This window comes from Canis lupus, chromosome X, assembly GCF_011100685.1.
Source record: "Canis lupus familiaris isolate Mischka breed German Shepherd chromosome X, alternate assembly UU_Cfam_GSD_1.0, whole genome shotgun sequence".
Taxonomy (NCBI): domain Eukaryota; kingdom Metazoa; phylum Chordata; class Mammalia; order Carnivora; family Canidae; genus Canis; species Canis lupus.
Window position 1 is genome coordinate 86300114 of NC_049260.1, and position 22809 is coordinate 86322922.

A 22809-nucleotide genomic window follows, 5' to 3' on the forward strand; every position below is an offset into this window, starting at 1 on the left:
CTATTGCTAACTCCTGGTTTTATTACCCCTCCAACCACACATGTCCCTTGGTTCAGCTGGGTACTTTCTTATTCTCACCTGCCTCTAGAAAGGGGAAGAAAAAGCTCTTTAGAGCTTTTTTGGAGCTGCCATCTTGTTTCCCTTCCTCAATTGTTCTTTCCACAAGAATTCCATCTCAAAATGTACCAAATGTCCTCCACAAACAGGTTACTATGGTTTGAATTTACTTCTCTGACCAAGCAGAGGCCTGTAGTTCAACACTTTACTCAGTTGCAGCCCTTGTGACAGGCAACCTTGATGCCCATACATACTCTCAGACTTACCTTCTGGGACAGAACTTAGAACCCTCCTTGTAGCTACTTTCCAGATATACCCAAGCTTCCACTGATGCCAGAATTACTACTTCCTCATATCCTAACAGTTGCATAACCTCCTCCTAACTCCACATTTTCCATGAGGCATAGGCCAAATCTTTGTCTCTGGGAAGAGAAAGCCCCCTCCCGGGGTGTTACAAAACACCTTCTCTCCCCACCCCCAGCCATTCACAAGTACAAATACTGAGTGTGCAACCATTTTGTTACACTCTCCATTTCATCCCCAAATATCTGTCCAAATATGGATATTAGGTAGATTGAATTTACTACCTGAGCAGAAATCTAGTGTTAGTTTAATACTAGACTTAGTATTAAGCCTAGTAATTGTCGTTAATTTGTTAATTAATAATTAATGTTATTAATTTACCATATTATTGATTTGTTACTTTGTTATTAATTTGCTTAATTTATTGCTCTTATAGCAGCTTCAACTCAAACTCAGTAGAAAACTTATAAGTCCTCCCTCCAGCTATAATCTCAGCTTTCCCTTCCCAGGGAGCTCCCCACTCAACTATCCCATTCATTTGACCCCATATTCTCTCTCAGAGTTATACAACAATTTACTTCTGTGAGAGAGATTTAAAGTAAATCAGGGGAGGCTTCACACAGAGACTGCATTTGACACAGACTTTGAGAAACAGGCAGATGTTTACAGACAGATATGGAAGAAGAGGGAATTCTAGAAAAAAGCAACAGTATTAGTGAAACTGAGCAGAGGTTCTCAAATTTTATCATGTACTGGAATCATAATGGAGAATAATAAAAAACAAATCAAAGACAGTAGTTACCTTTGCTGTAGGAACAAGGGACTATGATCAGGATATGAAGGAGACTATAACTGTATCGGTAATATTCTATTTCTTAAGCTGAGTGGTGCATACATCTGAACTATTTTATACTGTATTGTAAAAAATAAATCTGTTGAGAGGCTGTGTAAAATACAGAGTGGAAGGCCTCAGTTCTGACTCAGTAGGCTTAGAATGGCACTAACAAGCACCCCAGGTAATTCTTTTACAAGCGGTTCACGGACCACTCTGAAAAACATTGTGATAGCATTTCATCTTCAAGGTGAAAAGGAAAAATCAGTAGTAGCAGTGCATAAAGCCCAGGGCTGAGAGTCAGGAACCCTGACCCATATTCTCTGCTCTGCTCCAATTTGCTACCTAAGTATTTGCTAGTTGGTTAACTTCTTTAAATACTATTTTCCCAAACAGAAAGCCACTTTTATCCTTGTTCAGCATGGAAGAATAAATTAAATTATGCCAGTGAAACTTTGAAGGATTTTCCAAGAAATGCATGGTTTCCAGAGAAGATAATGGTTTTTAGAAAAACAGCCCCCTTTTCTTGATTCAAGTTCTCAGTGATCTGTCTCCAATGGCAATTTTCATTGAGCTTGAAGCATGTGGCATTAGGACCTTACGTGGAAAGAAAAGAAAAAACAAACACTGGTGCCTGTCTGAGTATGTTGAATTATAGCTCCTTAATAATAAAGAATGTCCAGGGTGGTGGTTCTCACTTGAGTTGGGGAAAGGGAACACAGCATACACATCAGAGTCATTGGGGAGATTTTTCAAAACACCAGACTTCCACCTGTTGCTATGTATATCAGAATGGGAAAGAGGATGGGAGAGATGGGGAGTTCACATTTTTAAAGCACTCCAGGTGATCCTGATGCATTCCCTGCTCTAGAAAGATTCTTGGCCTCCCTCTAGTAATCCGATCCAAGATCTTACACTTTTTCCTGTCAAGTTCCTTATATTTACTTCTCAACTCTTTCTTCTTTGTTTAGCTCTCACTGAAGTAGAGAACAATTCACAAGCATCTTGCATATGTATACACAGGGGAATGTGAATAATGACCTTGTTCTCAGGGACTGGGGGCCAGCTGGTTGGAAATCTCTGGATCCCCAGGGTTGAAATAATCTCCTGGCCAGATGTTTCCTTCACCGGTTGGAGCAGGGCATGAAGGTCCCAGTGGAAGGCTCTCTGGACCCTAGGCTTGTCCAGCTGGATCAGCTGCAGGTGGAGCAAATGGGACCCAAGGGCCCCATCAGGTCACCTTGCTAAGTCTGACTCAGGCCAGCAGCTCTTTATTTCTTCCTGTCTCTCCCACTTCCCACCGTTCATCTTTGTGGGCAGCTGCCAAACTGGGGAACAAGAGTCAGGCGGGGGAGGGGGTAGTTCTTAATGTATACTCCATCTCTTCAGTGGTTTGGGGTCTGGCAGAGATAAACCAGACCTAAAACAAATTGGCTCCACCCCCTGATGTATTTCAGTTAATGCACTAGCTGCCGAGAAGCCGCCAGGCCCAGAGCAACAAAATCAATTCCCCTCAGCTGAATAATAAGCTTTAACTTAACCTCTACAGCTCTTTCTCTTGTGTCTTTCATCCACTGTGCTAAACATGCTGTTCAGGTTTGGCTTCCTGACACTGGCAAAGCATATCTCTAAGAGGTCAGATCCAAGGTCTCTGAAGACCCTTGGGTAATGGTCATTTGCCAACAGGCTCCTAGAAAATATGATACATCCAAGTAGTCTTCGCATCTGATGTAACCATGACAGGCACAAGTTTCTAAAAAGGAGGTAGGAATGATCCTTATTTGGCTGGAGTTATGGATGGGGAGCTGTGGAAATTTAGCAACCTGTCCAATATCATTCACGTGTCCAGGGATAAATCTTGCCTTGGGTCTTGAAGACTCCTTCCATGACCACTGTCAAGTGGCAATTTATTATTGAACTTTACCTCATCTAAGAATAAATATTGTGACCATGGTTTTATGAGCAAGGGTCAATGGAGAATCATTCTATTATGGGGAATCATATGAGATGAAAATGGTACTGATGTTTCGACTTCCTCCATATGACACCTGCCACTCAGCCAATGTTCTTCCCCATTCAATCTATGAGTGTCTAAAGCTCCATGACCTACCCATATATCTCCTCAAGAATTTCTTTTGAGTTTTTCAACCTGGGAAGTGGGCTTAACTAAAATGTGTCATATGGATAACCACAAGGGTTTTGTAAAAGTCTCAGTCAAGCCTAAGTAAGCTGGGAACAGGAGCCACGCTTAATGGTTGGAGTCTGATGGAAGCTATTGCTATTGGCCTTCTGATTCCCACCAATTAGCCCCTCCTAACTCCCTGCTGGCAACTCTTAGAAATCCAGGTGAAGCTAAGTTGTCACTCTCAAATCAGAAGAGAAAAGGACTCAGGATGCTAACCCTCCTGAATGGAAGCCTGGAAAAAAAGGAAAGGTGTGACTGAACCCAGCTCTCACATGTCCAACTTATCCCAACATATGCTAGGCATTGCCTTAGCTGTGCATTCATCCTATTACAGTTACTGAACACCTCCTCTGTGCCAGGCACTTAACTGGGCCCTGAGACTATAAATATGAGTTGCAAAGTCCACCCCTTTCTTCTGTCAGCTAAGTGTCATTTCCTAAAATGATGTGTCCATAAAAGTGCTGAGCTATCTATAGCATGCCCAAGAACGCAGGTGAAAAGTGAGCCCATTAAAGGTTCATTTGTGATATTCATTTGTAATAGAGCCCCCAAAGGGAGACAAAGTCATTGGCTTAGATCAGCCTTAGTTAACTGGTTCTGTATTACGGTTTTCAAGGGGGAATATAGAAACTAATCTAATGATGTTCCAATTTGGCCAGGAAAACATTAATAGCTAAAGAGTGGAAAAATGCAGATATAAGGGAGATTAGAATGTTCATTCATATTTAAAACTTGTACAGTAAGTCTGAGAAAAGAGGAAACCAGGAAATACCACCTTAACGGTCTAACCAAAAGAATCTGGTGCTTTTTTATAAGTGGGTCAGCAAGCTATGATATCTTAGTTCTGGGTTTCTCAGCCTTGGCACCATTGGTATTTTGTGCTGGATACTTATTTGTCATTGGAAGTGGGAAGCTGTCTTGTTCTTGTTCCTTTACCTTTATCCACTGGATGCCAATTGCACACTTCCCAAGTTGTGATAACCAAAAATGACTCAAAGAGATTACCAAATGTCTGGGGTGGGGCAGGAATCAGCCCCTGCTGAGAACCACTGTCTTTGTTGACCACTATCACCTGACTCTATGGCCACCCGAATACAGTCATTAGAGAGAAGAAAGAAAATTGGGATCTGCACTATCTTGCCAATGAACAAATTCAAGGATGGAAGGGAGAGGAAAACAAGAGAGGTCATTGTCATTTGCCCATGGCCACAGGGCAACTTAGGGCAAGAGCCAGAAATGGCTCCAGGTTTCCTGGCTCCTGCACTGTGCCATTAATGAAGATGACAATGATAATGAATTGAGTAATGATTCTAAAACTTCATGGGCAACAACCACACATCAGCAACAGGTTCTACCAGCACTTCTTCCCAGTGCCTCATCCAGGTATAAAATAAAATTCACATATTCACATGCAGATTTGCCTGTCTGTCTAAACTTTTTCTTCTCATGAAGTTCAAATTAAGCTGCCGTTGTTGCCTTCCTGCAGTCTGCCATTTTTGCATTTGGCCCTTTCCTAGCCCAACTATGCACCACCAACATCTCAGGTCTTCGCATGGAATTTAGATGGAGACTGAATGAGGGAAAAATAAAGAGGGTGTGTCAGGGCCCTAAGAAATTGGGATAGGACACCTGGGTAGCTCAGCAGTTGAGCATCTGCCTTCGGCTCAGGTCTTGATCCCAGGGTCCTGGGATCGAGTTCTGCCTCAGGCTCCCTGCAAGAAGCCTGCTTCTCCCTCTGCCTATGTCTCTGCCTTTCTCTGTGTGTCTCTCGTGAATAAATTTTAAAAAATTAAAATCTTAAAAAAAAAAAGAAATTGGGATAGACTGTCAATGGCTACCATACAGGTCTGGCCTTAGGTATAGGTCAAGTAAGCAGTCACCTACAGTTTGTTTGGTACCTAGCATTTCACTAGTAAAGCTGTATTTCTTTGGTAAGGACTATACATCAAACTTGTTAGTAATTAGCACTTGTGTATATATGTTTATCAGATCACTGTCCTCTGAGATAACTGCTAGTGATTGAGGCACTTAGTGATCAAGTGTATTTAGAGTATACCTTGCTGCCTCTGGAAAGCAGACCTGGATAGTATCCTTAAATGGGCACTGTTAAGGCAGCAGGTGATGAAAACAGAGGGCTAAAACAACAGAAAGCAACCCTGCTGCTAGCCAATTTTGTTGCAAATAAAGCGTTGATGTAGATGGCACTTTGGGGCATCCTAGGCTGGGTGTTTCAAAGGAGTGCCCATTCATAGCCTTTGGGTTGGGTAAAGGGGAGGGGCTGAGAGTGGATTTCTCCATAAGGCACTTCCCACCCCCACCCTCACCACCAAGCCCCACGACCTACCCAATCCCAGCAACACAGTCTTACCTCCCACGAACTGTGCTGCTCCCATGCAACGTCCCATCATTCTGGAGATGAGCTCCTCCATGCAGCAGCCCAGGACAGCAGCCAGTGCCACGAGGAGCAGCAGAGCACAGCCGGCACCTGTCACCACCGTGCACATCTGCCAGGCCAGGCTTGGGATGGCACTGAAGCTGGCATAGCGCCCACACTCTTCCACCATGATCAGACTGTGCCCCTCTCCCCGCACAGGGTAGTTGCACCTCCGGAATGTGCTGAATGACACTGGCTTCCCCAGCTGGGATCCAAAGAGCCAATAAGGCAGGAAGTAACTGGTAGAACTGGCCACAGCAGTAACAAGGGACAGGAAGGCCCAGAGGGTTCCCACCAGTGTCAGGCTGCTCCTCATGGTCTCAGGTTTCTCTGCAGGGATGGGGAGATGAGTTGGGTCATGGCACCAAATGCAAAAAGTTAGCATGTAGGCTCCATTGGCCTATTTTTCATCTGGCTGGCCAGTCCTAGGGCTCATTTATGTACCACTTGGCTCTTCCCTTTGGATAAGATTATTCTCTCGAGGCCCAGTTAGGTCCTTCTGGGATTCTGTTTTCCAGCATTTTTCCCATCTTCCCTTCCTCCCACCTGATTCAGAGTTCTAGGGTCTCTAGGCTACAACAAATAGAAGAACCATAGAACTGAGTGACTTTTCTGCCAACTCAAATGCAGTCTAATCAGACAGCTTTCAACTCTTGACATCTAGCATGAAACAAGTGGCAAGGGGGAAGCTGGAAGGAAACCAAAGCCTCCCAGAGAATCCTCAGCTGCTAGTGGAATGGTCTTGCTGGTCCGGGCTCAGCTGCCCGGAAGGAGTAGATATCTCAAGAGGGTCAGGAATCAAGTTGTATTCAGAGAGTGAAGGAAGAAGGAAGACAACTCACAGGGCTGCCCCTCCTACAAGGGAGAAGAGGGAAGGAGAGCTCACGATGGAGTTATAGGATATGCCCATCTGACCTATGTAGGATGTCCAGTAGTGTATCAGTATGAGCTGTTCACAGGGATGAAATGTGTAAAATTAAACAAGGGGTGCCTGTCTCATACCTCATGCTTATCATGGAGTAAGCATTGTTCAGTCACTTTTTCCCAAAAACAATATGGGGAGGCAAGTTTCCAACCAGTGAGGGTTGTTTAACTCTAGATGAGCTACTAAGAAAACCTGCCTCTTCCTTTGCTCAGCATAGTCTGAAAAGCTTCTCCTCTCTCTGAAATGGATCACGTACCCCTGCCTGGCAGCAGGAACATACATATATAGCTGTAAGGACCTCTCAGGGTGCTTTCTGGAACAAGTAATCTCAGATTCAAGTCACTCAGAGTCTTTTCAGATCTAATCTCCTCAGTCCAGCTCACAAATGGCTTTCACAGACCCCTCAGTCGAAAACCAACCATTTCCCTCCCAATTCCATTAATCTGCCATTGCTTTCTGGCCTCAATTAGGGCAGAGACCACACTGCAGCTTGATGACAGCACTGTGAATGTCTCCAGCAGGCAGATGGTGGGGTATATTTCAGAAACTTTGCCAGGATTCATCACCCTTGCTTAAAGCTACAGGTGATGGGAGAGGAGCTCAGCTGTGGGAGACCCAAGGTAAGGGGATTGAAGTTATTGGCCACCATACCACAAATTTGGGACCTTGTCAGGAGCAAGCAGCAGTTGTAGTCGGGGTCTTGGGGACCATGCCCATCTATGAGCCCTTTCATGAACACCACTAAACAGTGTCTGGCACAGACTAGACATTCCAATTCATGTTTGTCTAATGAAACCCATTTCATAGAAGCAGCCAATTTCCAGGCTGGTATAGACCTTAATGAATCACCTAATTCAACCTTTTTGTTTTGCATATGGGGGAGTGTGGCCCAGTAAGGGGGGAAATCATTTCCCTCAAGCCATAGAAGAAGTTAGCAAACAGCAATACTGGAATAAGAAACCCGATCTGCAGATTCCTGGGCCAGCACTTTTCTACCACAGAGTACTAACAGCCCTCCCCCCATCACTCTGCAGATGGGAATCCGAAGAGGAAGTGATTTCCCCAAGAGTAAAGGGTTAGTGAGGTACACTGGCCAGAACAGAGCCCAGTTATTTGATTCTTAGCATAATGCTCTGTTGTCAGTCCACCACAATTCCCCTCCTGAAACATATGTATTGTGTGCTATGTGTTTTGTGCAGGAAGGGAGAAGAGATCATAAATTGCAGGTGCTTACTTTGGAATGTTAGGGCTTGGGAAGAAAGTGCCCTGAGCTGGGCCCCTGGGAATGAGGCTTTGTGCCTGAGGAGGGGGGGTGCGGAGTGAGAAGATGTGATGAGGGATTGAAAGCCAATGGGAGGAGAAGTGGAACTAGTTTTAAGTAACTGCTGTTAGAAAACAGGTACCTTGGCCACAATGAGGTAATGCCTCTGCTTCTTATATTAAAGTCTGTAAGATTATGAAAAGTGCAAGCAGCCCTTCTGTTATGGTCTCACTTCCTGGTGAAGAAGCCCAGGCAGGAGGATGAGAGGAAACCAGCTGACAAACACTTAGGGCTGCATCATCGTATTCCTTTCCAAAGCCAGTATTTCATGAACTCTGCCCAACAACCTTCTCTGTTGGGTAAGAAAGGTGTCACCCCCAATTTGCAAATGAGCACAGTGAGGATCAGAAATCTAAGTGACTTGTCCAGGGTTGCACAGTAATTTCATGGCACAGCCATGACTTCCCATTTCCCATTCACCCACCACCTTCCCCCATGTTCTCCTTTATCACCCCAATGGTATTACAATTAAAAGCCTCCCTGGTTTCCCAGCCAGGATTTCAAAAAATGTTTAATAATGAGGAAAGAACTAGAGGGGCATACTGGAAAGGTCGGAGGAAGGCCACTTTCTCTAAGCAGTGTGTAAACCAGCGAAACAAGAGCATTAGCTGTTTCAAGCTCAGCAACTGTGGTCAGAACCAACCCCATATGTTGCCCATAGTTATCATCACCTTGAGATCAAAAGTCCTGGTATGACAACTAGTAGAAGGGCAGAGAATTTAAGGTAGAGAAGGAAACTGTGTCACGGAATGGTACCAAACTATACAAAAATAAGAGATGGGGTTCTGACATAGTACCATTATCTCAGAGTACCTAGGTAGCTCAGTTGCTTAAGAGTCAGACTCGATTTTTGGCTCAGGTCATGATCTTGAGGTTGTGAGTTGGGAGCCCCACATCCAGCTCTGTACTCAATGCACAGTCTGCTGGAGATTCTCTCTGTCTCTCTCCCTCTGTCCCTCCCTTGCTCATGGTGTGTGTGTGAGTGTGTTCTTTCTCTCTCTCTCTCTTAAATAATCTCAAATAAATAAATAAAAACTTTATTTTGAAAGAGAGAGAGCACAAGCACGAGGGATGGTGAGGGGCGGAGGAAGAGAGAGAGACTCTCAAGCAGGCTCCATGCTGACTGTGGAGCCACATGCAGGGCTTGATCTGATGATCCCGAGATCATGACTTGAGCTGAAACCAAGAAGCAGATGTTTAACTGACTGAGCCACCCAGGTGCCCCAATACACAAAATATTTTATTTATTTTTTTAAATCCATAAAAAATATTATCATCATCTGTGACACATCAGGCTGTTTAAAAAAACAATACTACCAACCACTGCCACCATAATTTTACTTGTAAAATGGAATTTTGAAGCCAAGATGTAAGGCAAAACCATAAAATCCAGTTTAAGTTACATATGCTTAGCTTTAGCGAAACTCATCGGCTTTAAGAATATAAATACTTTTAATTTGGGATGCCTGGGTGGCTCAGTGGTTTAAAGCCTGCCTTTGGCCCAGGGCATGATCCTGGAGTCCCAGGATCTAGTCCCACATCAGGCTCCCTGGATGGAACCTACTGCTCCCTCTGCCTATGTCTCTGCCTGCCTCTCTTTCTCTCTCTCTCTCTCTCTCTTATGAATAAATAAATAAAACCTTTTAAATAAACTTTTAACTTTAGGAAAAACTCGTTGTCCTTATTTCACTGAGGACTAGGATGACCAATCATGCTAGTTCTCCTGGGACTGAGGGGTTTCCTGGAATGTGGGACTTACAGTGACAAAACTAGGAAAATTAGTCACCCTATTTAGGACTAGAGGTGTGGTGCACCAGCACTGTCTGTGGAAGGCAAGCTGAGAATCTCTAATGTTCCCTCTCCAAGACTCAAACAATATTAAGTTAAAAGTGACCATGGCATTAAACAATGGAGAGACGAAGCCTATGTGTTTTGAATGTAAACTTTATTGGAGTCATAGATGTGACCTCATGAAGTCAAGAAAGAGAGCTCAGAAATCCAATTCTCAATGTTTTCAGAGCATATAATAAGCCTCAATGCTGCTTCTCCTGTAGCTGGACAGGGAGGCATTGGGCCATGTGGAGTCTGCAGGCACACTACTACATGTTCTCCCAGACGTGGAAGTGCATTCAAACAAATGCCTTTAGTTCCTGTATGGCCTGCAGTGGATGTCCCTTCATGACAGTCCTCCAAGTTCATTCCCAGGAACTAGCCAAGTCTCTTTGCACTCACATAAATAAAAATCATACACAGTACTATACTTCAGTCTATCTTTATTCTTCCTGTATATGTCATACATGCAATGGCTCTGTTTCCCTGTCCTGGAATTCTAGCCATATAGCCACACTAGATTTCAGAAACCAAGAACTCACCCTGGTGCTTCTGCTAATTGGTCCAGTAATCAGGCATTGACAGGATTACTGACCCTCTCTCTTTAGGTGTCACATGGTCCCTCATCCCTTAGTTCCTCCATCACCTAAAAGGGTCACATACCTGTTTCTGAGACTAGTTGTATAAGATGCAGTGAGTGTGGCCCAGAAGTTGTAACAACCAGAGTGGAAGTGCAAAGTGTGTCCTGCATTTACTGTCCTTACTGAAGGCTAGTGTTCACTAACCTTTAGAGATATGGTCGTCAGTGTAATGCAGACTCATGAGTAGGAATCACTTCAATCTTTTGAAGCAGGAAACCCACCTAAGCTGTACAGGTAAAATGGCTATCTACATCGCTTTTATTTATTTATTTATTTATTTATTTATTTATTTATTTATTTTAAGAACTCTAGAGAAGAGGACTTTCCGATTTTTCTCAGTAGCTTAACAACTCTCATTGTCAATAAATCATTCATTACATATCATTTGGAATCTTTTCTGCTGTTACTGAAGGCCAATTCCTTTGGTCACATCCTCAGAGGAGAATAGCTTGGCTGGTCTTCCAGATGAGAGCCCTTAATCAACTCAGAATGCTGGGATCTTACCTTTAGCTCTTTCCCTCCCAAAATGAGCACTCTACTCTCTCTGTGGTGTCTCATTGCCATGTTTTTAATCATTTGTTATCACCTTTTCACACTCATGTGTAGGTACTCATACATAGGCACTTAATATCAGTGAAACTGGAAAAACTGCTCTTATTTTTTCTGAGTGGAGGAAAAGGAATCAAATCCTTCTTTTATCTCATTTTCTCCCCAGCCCCCATACACAAAAATTCAAATACTTTTGTTTCCACTCGAGCTTTGTCATACAACTTCTGAGTTAAGGAAAGCACTACTTTACCGAAGGTAACAGGGACCAGGCAAAGCAACTAGTGAGTTAATGACCAGAATACTAGTTGGTTAGAAATGTCATGTCTGACTTCTAGCTGCTAAGGAAATTGTGGCTGCAAGACTACTGGTTTCAGACTGGTCTGTGAGGAGCAGCTTTGTTGGCACTGGTGTTGGCAAAGGAATATGAACAGGCCTTTCTCCTCATGCCCCCCCCAGATGGTGTGCATTGCCTACCTGCCAACCCTGTTACAATTGCATCATACTCAGTGTTGAGACTTTTGTAGGAAATGAGCAAGATACACAGGCATATGTTTCCAGTGGTAAATAGAGCCACATTCCAGAGAAATGTCTTTACCCAATGTGATCCTTTGCATCAATTTGGGTATATAAGCAGCCTGAACCTGAACATTCTAGATCTTTCTGCTTCAGACACAGGCTCAAAAAGAATCTACTACCCCTTCTTAAGTATTTCTTTCCTCATTTAATGCCACCTGAGTCCTTCAGGAGTTATTCCTCCTCTATTTATCTCTGCAATGGTTGTTACTCCAAGTTCTCCTATGCCTGAAATCATCTCATGATGTAGCTACTCCAAGGGCTTTATTTCCCATTTGTATCTTGGTGACTCAAAGAAGATCTCACTGTTTTAAAATTCATTGATGTGTAATCAGGATACAAAAAATTGCACACATTTAGTGCACACATCTTAATGAGTTTTGATGTATGCTTATATTTGTACCACCATCACCACAATCAAAGTACTAAAACATTCATAACCTTCAAAAAGTTCCTTGTATTGGTTTGGTGTATGTATGTGTGCATGTGTTAAGATACAATGTGAGATCTATCCTGTTAATTAATTTTAAAGTGCACAACACTGTACTGTTAACTTTAGGCATAAAGTTATACGGAAGGTTTCTAGAATTTACTCATCTAGCATGACTAAAACTTTATATTCATTGAGCAACAAGTCCCCATTTCCCCCTCCCCACCAATCTACTCTCTGCTTAATATTTCACTTTTCACCTAAGCCTTGTCTTTCAAATTCCTCAGCTGTCATACTTGCTGATCCTCTTTCTGTGCTTTCACTCTTCTTCCCTCCTCTTTTATTCTTGAATAGAAAGATTAGCAAAACTAGCTGTGTTGGCTTTGTTTATTTATTTATTTGCATCTGAGATGTTGACAGTCAGGTAAGGCAGTTGAAGGCAGGAAGTTAGGGAGTAAGTGGAGTCAGAAGATCAACTGAGTCACTGACAACCTGGAAGGCCATTTATAAATAATCAAGTTGGCCATGCAGACAGAGAGAGCCCTTACAAAGAAGCTCTATGTCAGGTCCTGGGCTACTCTCTTTCTCCAGAATTTGTGGTTGGAAAAGTGGAAATTGGAATGATTTCCCTAAATTTCATATGAACTTCTCCCTTCCCTGCAAAAAAAAAAAAATGGTGCTCACGGAGTTCCCCATTTGTCTTCTGCCTTGGAAACTGAGGTGCCAATTAGAGCTCTTCATCCCAGTTCTTATTCTGACTGGATAGATGCCACCACTTTCAGTTAGCAGTTGGTCAGTTAGGAGTCCCCTCCACTAGTTAGAAATCACTCCTACCAGCTTGCTATGGCAAGACACAGTTAAGCTCTATCAACAGTGAGCTAACTGGTACTGCATCTCCCCACACCCTTGGGTTCATGGTCCAGCCCTGCTAGTGTTGCCCAGTTGACCCTCTACCTGTAACCTCAACTGGGAATAGCATGCCACCACAGCTGACCACCTCTATTTAGTGAACCTGGCCAGTATACGAAGAAGGTAAGCCGAATGCATCTCCAACCACTTTGGCAGACATGAGAGGCAGTGTGGTGTATTGAAAGCATTTCTCAAAATGGTGGACCCAACCCTTCTGCATTAGAATCACCCTCAGTGCTTTAAAATGCAGATGAAGACAGTCCTTCTCAGAGTCACTGAATTACAATTTATGAGATTTGCATTTTTAAAAGATTCTCCATTGATTCTGATGAGAACTAATGATTGAGAAAAATCATTTTAGTGGAAAAGGGTCCAGATTTTGGAATCAGATCTGAGATAGGGTCCAGAGGTCTTCCCCTTATATGAACTTAAGAGGATCACTGAAAATCTCTCAGTTTCAGTTTTTATCTTTAAAATGGAGATGAGTAAGCATAATTAAAGTGATAAAAATCTGGTGTACACCTAACACCAGTATAAGTGCCCATTATTCTTTCCTCTACTGGAAAAGATACCATTCCCCCGTAAGTAATAGAGAAGACTTGAAGTCTCCCAAGAAGTAGAACACCCCTCCCCTCTCCTCTCCTTTTCCTCCAGCCATTCTTCCAGTGACTTCTTAGCCCTCGGCTTCTTTCTGTGTTTAGTTTCCCACCACAAAATGCTCAGCCAGTGTTCTTTTTGAGAATGGATTTACAGTCAAACTATTTCAGGTTTTTCTCTAAATCATCATGCTTGGCACATAGTAGGAACTCATAAATATTTACAGAGTGAATACAATCTTTTGTTTCTAGCCTGACTGACTTTAACATCTGCATTTCACTTTAACCCCATCACCCCTTTTTGGTCCCCAAATCCCAATTTAGGCAGGTCTAAGAGATCAGCCCAGCACACCAGCAAACCAGATCCACTCTTCCTTCTATAGACAGGTCAGAGCAAAGTCCCTCCCTCCACTCCCAGAGATATGCACTTCCTCTCCTCAAGTTACTAACTCTCTTGAGGAAACCAGCTGGCAGTTAACCCTTAGGTCCTCAAACCACGTCAATATGAAATAGAAATCCAGCCTAGATTCCTCTTACCCTCTGTGCAAACAACAGGGTCTGAAGGAGTAAAAAATGCACCAGGACCTCTTTGGGAAGAAAACAGCTTCTCTGAGCTGTGAGATGAAAGTACAGGAAGCCTGAGAAAGGAAAGGGAGGAGAAGGGCTGAGCACAGAGAGAGCAAAAGCATTCTCTAAGCCAGCTGTTTCCATTGCATTTGGCCCAAGTTGCAAATTTACCTTCTGACCACGGAAGCTGATTGACTTGTCCCCTCTCTTCAGACTCAGATCTGAGAAACAACTTCTTCTCACAGCTTGTCAGAAGGGGATGGGAATCCCAGCTGCTCTTTGCAGTGATGCCTGAAAACCTTGCTTTACCTTTGGGAGAGAGGGGCGGAGTCCAATCTAATGGGAATTAACTCCAAACACGCTGGAGGCTTCAAATCCAGCCTCAGACTTGCAGGCACTTGAAGTAGCTTAGCTGGCACAGAGTCCCCCACTTCCATCCTCACAGCTGCCAAGTCGGTGTGTGTGTGTGTGTGTGTGTGTGTATGTGTGTGTACATGTGTGCGCGCACTCGGGCGCTGCAAATACATATCTGTCTCATATTCCTCAGCCACAAGTCTGCCGAGGAATAGAGGTTCTCCCTAACTTTCCTCAAAAGCCCTAAATAATCTCTACCATATATATTAGGTGGCAGACCTAAGTTGCTGGAAACGACGGAACACACATGTCTGAACAAAGTAAGACAGAAAATAACCTCTCCCGCCGACCCCCTTACTGACTTCCATTGTCCAATACTCCAACAGCGGAATCTATGGCCCCAAGATGTAACAACTTTACATTTAGGAAACTTAAAATCACACATTGAAAAAGCTAAATAATGCCTTTTTAACAAAGACAGCACTACCAAAAGCCAGTGTCTAACTGATCCCAAAGCACCAATGACTGCTTTTGTGCTTGGGAAGATAACCAGAGTTTGATAGAGTTCTGCTGCCTAGTGCTTTGCTCCAACCTGATGTCATCTCCCCCACCTGTGAATGTCCCTGGCACTCCATATTTATTTTGGGAAACTTATCACCTCCTACCTTGTGTTAGTTTTTGGCATATGTGTCTCATTTCCACTCCCAGCTGCCTTGTGAATAGGGAACTTTGCTAAACAAAATGAGTTGGAAGGAGGAATGGTAACCAGTTTAACTTAATAGAGCAGACTAGACTAATCCAAAGTATCTTTACTTCTCTAACATCCTACTTGCCTTCCTAGAACGTTATGAAGGTTATCAGGAGTGTTTTCTAGCATTCTGTGGCAATAATTCAAAAGAGAAGAATAAATGAATTAGCAGTTTGACAGATTTATTGCACCCCAACTATTTAATAAAGTTAAAAATTTTCCTGCCTACTATGGATACAAATGGGCATCCTGTCTTTTATCAGTGATACAATCTTATATTCATGCATGCATTTGTCTATCTTGCTGCTTTCCATCAGCAGTTTTTAATCATTTTTTCCCTGCCCCAACATACTGATAAACCACATTCCCATCTGTAATAATGGCTTACTAGGGCAGTTTCTGAGAGAGGGACAGATAACCTCGTAGGTGGAATGTCAGATTTTTGGCAGTGTGAGCTCCCAAGTTAAGTTTTATAATCTCCCATTGGTGTCCCTTTAAGACTCACTGCTTCAGATATAGGGCTGTATAAGGGGAAATGCTAGACCTTCTGTCATTAAAAATAACTCAATATTAACATACACATAATAACTATGTATGAGATAAGGCTGAAAATTTCAACATAAGAGAAATAGTTGATTCCACTCTCTGCACCTATAAAAACTGCCCTTTGCCTAATGACTACATCTACCATTTGGAGAACTGATCATCATTTGCAACTCCAAGTGGAAATCATTTTTAATTAGCTCTTTTTATCCTTTTTTTCCCCTATGTTCCCAGTTCCCTTAAGTGGAATAATATGAAAACTTAAATGTATACTAAAGAATGATTTAATTTATTGGGTAAAATTTGGTTTCCTGTTTTTAGTTTAAGATGATAATTCTTTCAGGAAAAAAGAAACTTGTTTGCACCTTGTGGCTCTAGGTAATTTTTCATTTAAAAATGTGCTCCTCAGGGGCACCTGAGTGGCTCAGTCAGTTAAGCATCTGCCTTAGGCTTAGGTCATGATCCTAGGGTCCTGGGACAGAGCCCTGCATCTGGGCTGCTCAGCGGGAAGCCTGCTTTTCCCTCTCCCTCTGCCCCTCCCCCTTGCTGTGCATTTGCGCGCTCTCTCTCTCTCTCTCTCAAATGAATAAATAAAAAATCTTTAAATAAGATAAAATAAAATGTGCTCCTCAGCCTTACTTTCATAAGTTCATGGGGGAAGCGCTGAAAAGGAAAACACTTCTTGTAATTTATTTAGAGGATAGGATGGTATGTAATATTTTAATAATAGGAAAATGAGTATTGGTCAGGAACCCAGGGAATACTTTTTTCCTTTGATCAGTGTGGAATAAGAGATCTTGCAAAGACATGACATGGTGACAGATGATTCCGATATATATCCCACCCCCAAATCTAGTTTGCAAAACATTGCTCTATGTAATAGAATTTCTCAAGCAAAATCAACATCGCCACAACATTTTGCAGTCTAGACAAGGCGTCAGCAAACCAGAGACTGTGTTATGCACCAAATCCTATAGGCTGCCTGTTTTTGTAGTTTTATTGGCACACAGCCACAACTTATGCATTTATGTATCATCTGTGGCAATTTTCATGCTACAATTGCAGATTTGATCTCATGGTCCACAAAGCCTAGAATATTTACTATCTGGCTCTTTACAGAAAAAAAAAATATGAAAAAATAATGCTGACCCCTGGTTTAAGCCCACACTGATAGAGACATTATGTCAATTGTTAGGAGAAAGAAGCTGAAAAGGAAGGGGAGTGGAGTGAAATTTTTAAAAATGCTACTTGCTTTCATCTTTGTTGAGGTGCCAGTCAATTCTCACCAGATTTTTAGAATCTGTGAAGTTAACAACACACTAGAGATCAGTATAAGCTGCATATTCAGTAAACTCGTGAAAATGTATTTCTGTTAACTATCCTTTGAATCTGTGTTTATGTTGTTTGCCAATATACTTTAACTTTTCTTTTTTACTGACTTCATTGAGACGTAAGTCACATACCATAAGATTCACCTTTTAAAGTGTGGAATTCAGGGGTGCCTGGCTGGCACAGTGATTGAGCGTTTGCCTTTGGCTCAGGGCATGATCCTGAGGTCCTGGGAGCCAGCTGCATCAGGCTCCCTGCAGGGATCCTGCTTCTCCCTTTGCCTATGTCTCTGCCTGTCTCTGTGTGTCTCTCATGAATAAATAAATAAATAATCTAAAAAAAATTGATAAAGTGTGGAATTCAGTTTTTTTAGTATATTCCTAAAGTTGTGTGTGCAACCCCTCACCACAATTTAATTCTAGAACATTTTAATTAACCCCAAAACAAACCTCATAGCATATACTTTAAGATATTTTTTGCTCTTTTGTCAAAGCTGCTTATTTGGTGTATACTTTGGAGTTTTTTTAAACAGAGTTTCTTTTTACTATGGGGTTCGTATTTTTTTCTAGTCTATAAGAAAGGGCCATTTATTTCTAGAGGCATTTCTAGAGCACCATTATCCTTGAGCTTTGGAGAGTTTGCATATAAGTGCTTGCCAATTTAAAACCACAAAGGCCCCATGACCTGTCACCCATGCAGGTTGAAAATGGAAGGTACACCTTGCCTAAGCTATGATTACAGTTTTAGACTGAAAATCTAGAGATGAAACTTATTTTTGTTTTTCTATGAAAATCAGAACTGACAACTATTTTGTTGAATTTTCTGATTGTCTTCAGAGGGTGAACTGATAGTGTGAATTAATGATGTAGTGTGTTCATAAATATTTAATAACTGGACTTGGGTGGCAGGGGAGCAAGAGAGCCCTGATTGGTGGCATTTGCTTATTCCCGTGGTGTAAATACTCTCACCATGGCCAATTGTAAACTACCAACTTGAAGTCAGTAAAAGTGGAGTTAGGAAGATAATATACACAATCTACTCTCATGAGCTGGTACAAGCCAGTTCCAGCACACCCCTAGAACTCAGATTTAAGGAATTACTTCAGTCCTCATTTGTATAGACTTTAAAGTAACATACAATATGAACCAAAATAGGGTGGTTTCCATAGTTGTTTCATGTGTTACACCTAGATGTCTACCCACTATACACACTAAACATATTATTGCTATGCTAAATATTTTTGCTATGCTAACTTTCAAGTTTTTTAGAGTATAATTTGTGTATTACATAGAAGTAAATCAAAGGTAAATTTTTCGTGAAGGTAGAATAACTAGAATTTCACTCCTAGGACAGTGTCCTAAAAGATTCATTGCTTCCTGCTTTAACAACTTTTAAGAGAGCCTCTTTATTATATTTATAACAGATGAAAAATAAACCAGGTTGCACGTCCCCTCTTTTTTTTTAAAGATTTTATTTATTTATTCATCACACACGCACACACACACACACACAGAGAGAGAGAGAGAGAGAGAGAGAGAGAGAGAGGCAGAGACACAGGCAGAGGGAGAAGCAGGCTCCATGCAGGGAGCCCAACGTGGAACTCAATCCGGGGTCTGCAGGATCACACCCTGGGCTGAAGGTGGCGCTAAACTGCTGAGCCACCGGGGCTGCCCACGTCCCCTCTTTTTATACTTAAATTATATACATATTTTCAGTCCACATTGTATAATGTAAGTTAAGCTAAATTGTATTATATTAACAACTACCAATGTTTTTCTGTGAGCATTTTTATAGTGAATATGAACAATCTTTTAAAAAGAAAAAATAAAGGGATCCCTGGGTGGCGCAGAGGTTTGGCGCCTGCCTTTGGCCCAGGGCGCGATCCTGGAGACCCGGGATCGAATCCCACATCGGGCTCCCGGTGCATGGAGCCTGCTTCTCCCTCTGCCTTTGTTTCTGGCTCTCTCTGTCTCTCAGTCTTTCATGAATAAATAAATAAATAAAATCTTTAAAAAAAAAAAAAAAAGAAAAAATAGAAAAAGTTTTCATCAAGATGTTAAATGAAATTCCTAAAAAGTCCTATGTACCAGATGAGGAGGATTCATCACCCATGCTGATTGTTGCCCTCTTGGAGAAAGGCAGCCACCTGCCAACAATTACAAATCACCAACATGCACCTGACACTGTGTTAAGTAATGGAAGCACAAAGGGTTAAGAAGATAGACAGGGTCTATATTCTGGTCCAGCCGAAGTCAGAGCAATGGGAAGCCACTGCCTGCTTTAAGGCATTAGTTGATTCATATTTGAAAACTGTCTCCTTGTAAAATACAGAAATTTGTAACTGGTATTTCCAGGTCCCAGGTTATTCTCAAAGCTTTCTTATTCTGTCAGTAATCGTCTTGCATTTACAACTTCCAAACCTCACTTTTCATTTACTTTTTGGCCTCTGCATTCAAAGTATCCTAGTACTGAACTAATTATGAGGTTGATTTGCCTAGGAACATAAGATCCACTCTCTTATACTCCAGTTAATCAAGGTTTGACTAGAATTCTATTCCTAGGGCAGTGTACTAAATGATGGTCCAGACAGCTGAAAGAACAAATGATCTCCTCCCAAGTCTCTCAACAGTATCTCTTCTATCATTCTTCCCCATTCCACCTCTCCCACCACAAAGCCATCAGTGTCTTTTGAAGCCTTTCTAGCACTAACATCCTTGTCTTCACAGCCCACCAAACAATTTTGAGGAGTAACCACTCATGGCCTAACTGATTTTCTAAACCACCCTGATTCATTTCCCACAGGGTAATCAAACTGGGTTAGAAAAGTTTCCATGAAACAAGAGAAGCAGCATTCTAGAACCAAAAAATCCTTATAATCCTTGCTTCTGCTTCCTGAAGCAAGTCACGGAGCTTTGTCAATTTGGGGACCTCATTCAGAAAGACTGGTTCCTAGGCATCCAGTCGGTTATCACAGCATTACTACACTTTACTGGCTTTGCTGAATGGTGAAGCCCATCCAGCTGCTTCAAAAGATCTGGGCAACAACACTACAGAAGGACATTAAAAGAGCTGAAAGGATGAATGTGTCTCCTGCCATCTTGGTATAGCTAAGAGGCTGAAGGAAAAGTGAGGGTTACAGGATAATTAAAATATGCTCAGGAAATGAGATGTAGGGCTCAGGAAATATAGAACAGCATTTTCCACAGGAGCAATCTGATAGGGTCAGTGGCTGGCCAGTGGAGACAGTACTATCAGCCAGACTACTTGCCCACAAAATCCCATGAAGAAACAGCTGCAGGAAGCAAGGATCACACAATAGGAAAGGCCCTGTTCTATGAACCTCAGCTTTGTTCCTTGGGTATTTGGGTGCTGGGCTAAGATCACCCCAGGGCACATTTGGTCATTTGCCTAATGACATACAGCATGCACCATGTTTTCTTGACAGCTGTGAGTAAAATACAATTGGCAGCCAAAGAACTTTGTTCTCTCTCTTTGTGGGATGCAATTCTACTTTCTGGAGACATTGTAGGCCCAGCAGCGATTCTAAAATACCTTCTATCTACAAGACCTTCCCAGGAGTCTCTCAACATGGATATTTGCTGGGAATTATGAGCAAATATAGCCTAATTTTTGCCAGCAGGACTTGCTTTTTACCAAGAAACTGTCACTTATATTTGAACAGTAAATTTGATCCTCACAACAGCCTTATGAAGTAATAAGCATTACCTCCATTTTCAGGGCAGAAACTAAGACTTAGAAAAGTTATGTGACCAAGCCACAGAGCTCTTAGGTCTAGTAAGAGATGGATTCAGAAAAGGACTTGAGAATAGAAGACAGGCTGGATGGGAACAGAGATGAGAGACCAAAAAAGGTTTGAGGGAAATGGATAGATGTGGTATGACTCCTACATTTCTGCTTTGAGAACCTGGGTGCATGGAAATATCCTTCATTAAGACAAGAATAAAGGCAGATTGCAGTATGATCTCCCCACACCCCTTTTCTTTAATGATGGACAGTGAAGAGCTGTAAATAATTGTGTTTAGCTTGGCTATTAGGTGAGAAGCATCTCTGTATCATTCTGGTGTATTGTACATGTGTAGTTATGTGGGTCTGGAACTCAGAGGAAAACTCTGGGATGAAAGTTCAAGTATGGAATACATAAGCCCGAGTAGATGACATGACCAAGATGCTAATCTAATGTTTGGGCAAAGACAGAAAAAAACCTGATAAACATCCACATTTAAAGGATAGGTAAAGAGACAAAGATCTATGAAGGAGACAAAGATTGCTCAGTCCTCTTCTTGCCATCCTGTTACCCACACACCACAGCCTCTCAAGAATAAAACCTGGCTCAGAAAGAACTGGCTCAGGAAGGATGCGGTAACATGGAGGTTGAAGGAGGCAAAGTGGTTAAAAATCCTTCAGCGTTAAGTGCTTTATCGACCAACCATTGTCCGGAGGTAACCAAGGATGAGCTGTGAGAAACCAGTCTCAGTCAGAAATACAATTGTACCTCCAGCTTGTTTAACAAGTCTCTTTCATTTTTAATGCATTTTAGGGGCCACTCAGTAGCTGACATTTGGCATGCTTGGCAAAGTACCATCAACACTAGTACTACCTGATTTTCTTTCTTGAATTTAAAGAAATTTCGAGGAATGGCAGGGAGGCTGAAAGCAGGTTCAAGGACCTTAGAATGGCCTTGAACAGTCTCCTGTGTCTTTCTCCTTTACTCTTGTGGGATGCCACAAGCTAAATTAATGCTGTGGGAATCACTCTACAAGTGAAAGACTCTCTGTTTGACCTTGGAGAGTCACTTTTACCCTTCTGAGAACTTAATTTGCCTATCTAGGGAAAAATTTTAGAAAATTTAAAACTATTCTCAAATAATGTGGGGACATATCATACATTAAGTTGAAAAATGACTTGGAGGACATTGTTGTCATACTACTGATGGAACCACTGTTCATTCTACAATGTTCATTGACTGCCTTTTGTGTGTCAGGTATTGGGGATACAGTGATAAATGTAAAGTGCACTTATGATTCAGGGGTGCCTAGATGGATCAGTTGGTTAAGTATCCGGTCTTGATTGCAACTCAGGTCATGATCTCAGGGTTCTGAGATCAAGCCTCATGTCAAACTCCATGCTCAGCAGACAGTTTGCTTGAAATTCTCTCTTGCTCTCCCTCTGCCCCTCAACTCCATGCTCTCTCTTTCATTCTCTCTCTCTTTAAAATAAATAAATAAATATTTTAAAGAAAAAGAACGTTTACAGCTCAAAATAAAAAAGACAAACAATGCATTTTTAAAGTGAGCAGAGGACTTGAGTAGATATTTCTCCAAAGAAGATATATAAATGACCAATAAGCACATGAAAGATGCTCAACATCATTAGTAATTAGGAAAATGTAAATCAAAACCATAATGCAATACCACTTTACATTCAGTAAGATGACTGTAATATTAGCAATGATAATAATAAGCATGGAAAATATCAAGTGTTGGAGAGGAAGTGGAAAATGCGGAACTCTTGTACTTTGCTGGTGGGAATGTAAAGTCTCACAACTGCCATTAAAAAACAGCTTGGCTATTCCTGGAAATTTTTAAACATAGTTACCACATGATCCAACAATTCTACTCCTAGATATATATCAAAAATAACCCCCTGAAAACAGGTATATAAA

General features: G+C 41.9%; 1 protein-coding gene across 1 annotated transcript in view; it reads right to left on the reverse strand.

The window, feature by feature from the left end:
• The window catches only part of LHFPL1 (LHFPL tetraspan subfamily member 1), a 45598-nt gene extending 39256 nt beyond the window's left edge, over positions 1–6342 (reverse strand). Inside the window, exon 1 of the mRNA XM_038586591.1 lies at positions 5746–6342. Coding sequence (XP_038442519.1) covers positions 5746–6196 — 451 coding nt within the window. The 5' untranslated portion in view covers positions 6197–6342. The remainder of the gene's footprint in view (positions 1–5745) is intronic.
• Positions 6343–22809: the final 16467 nt, after the last annotated feature.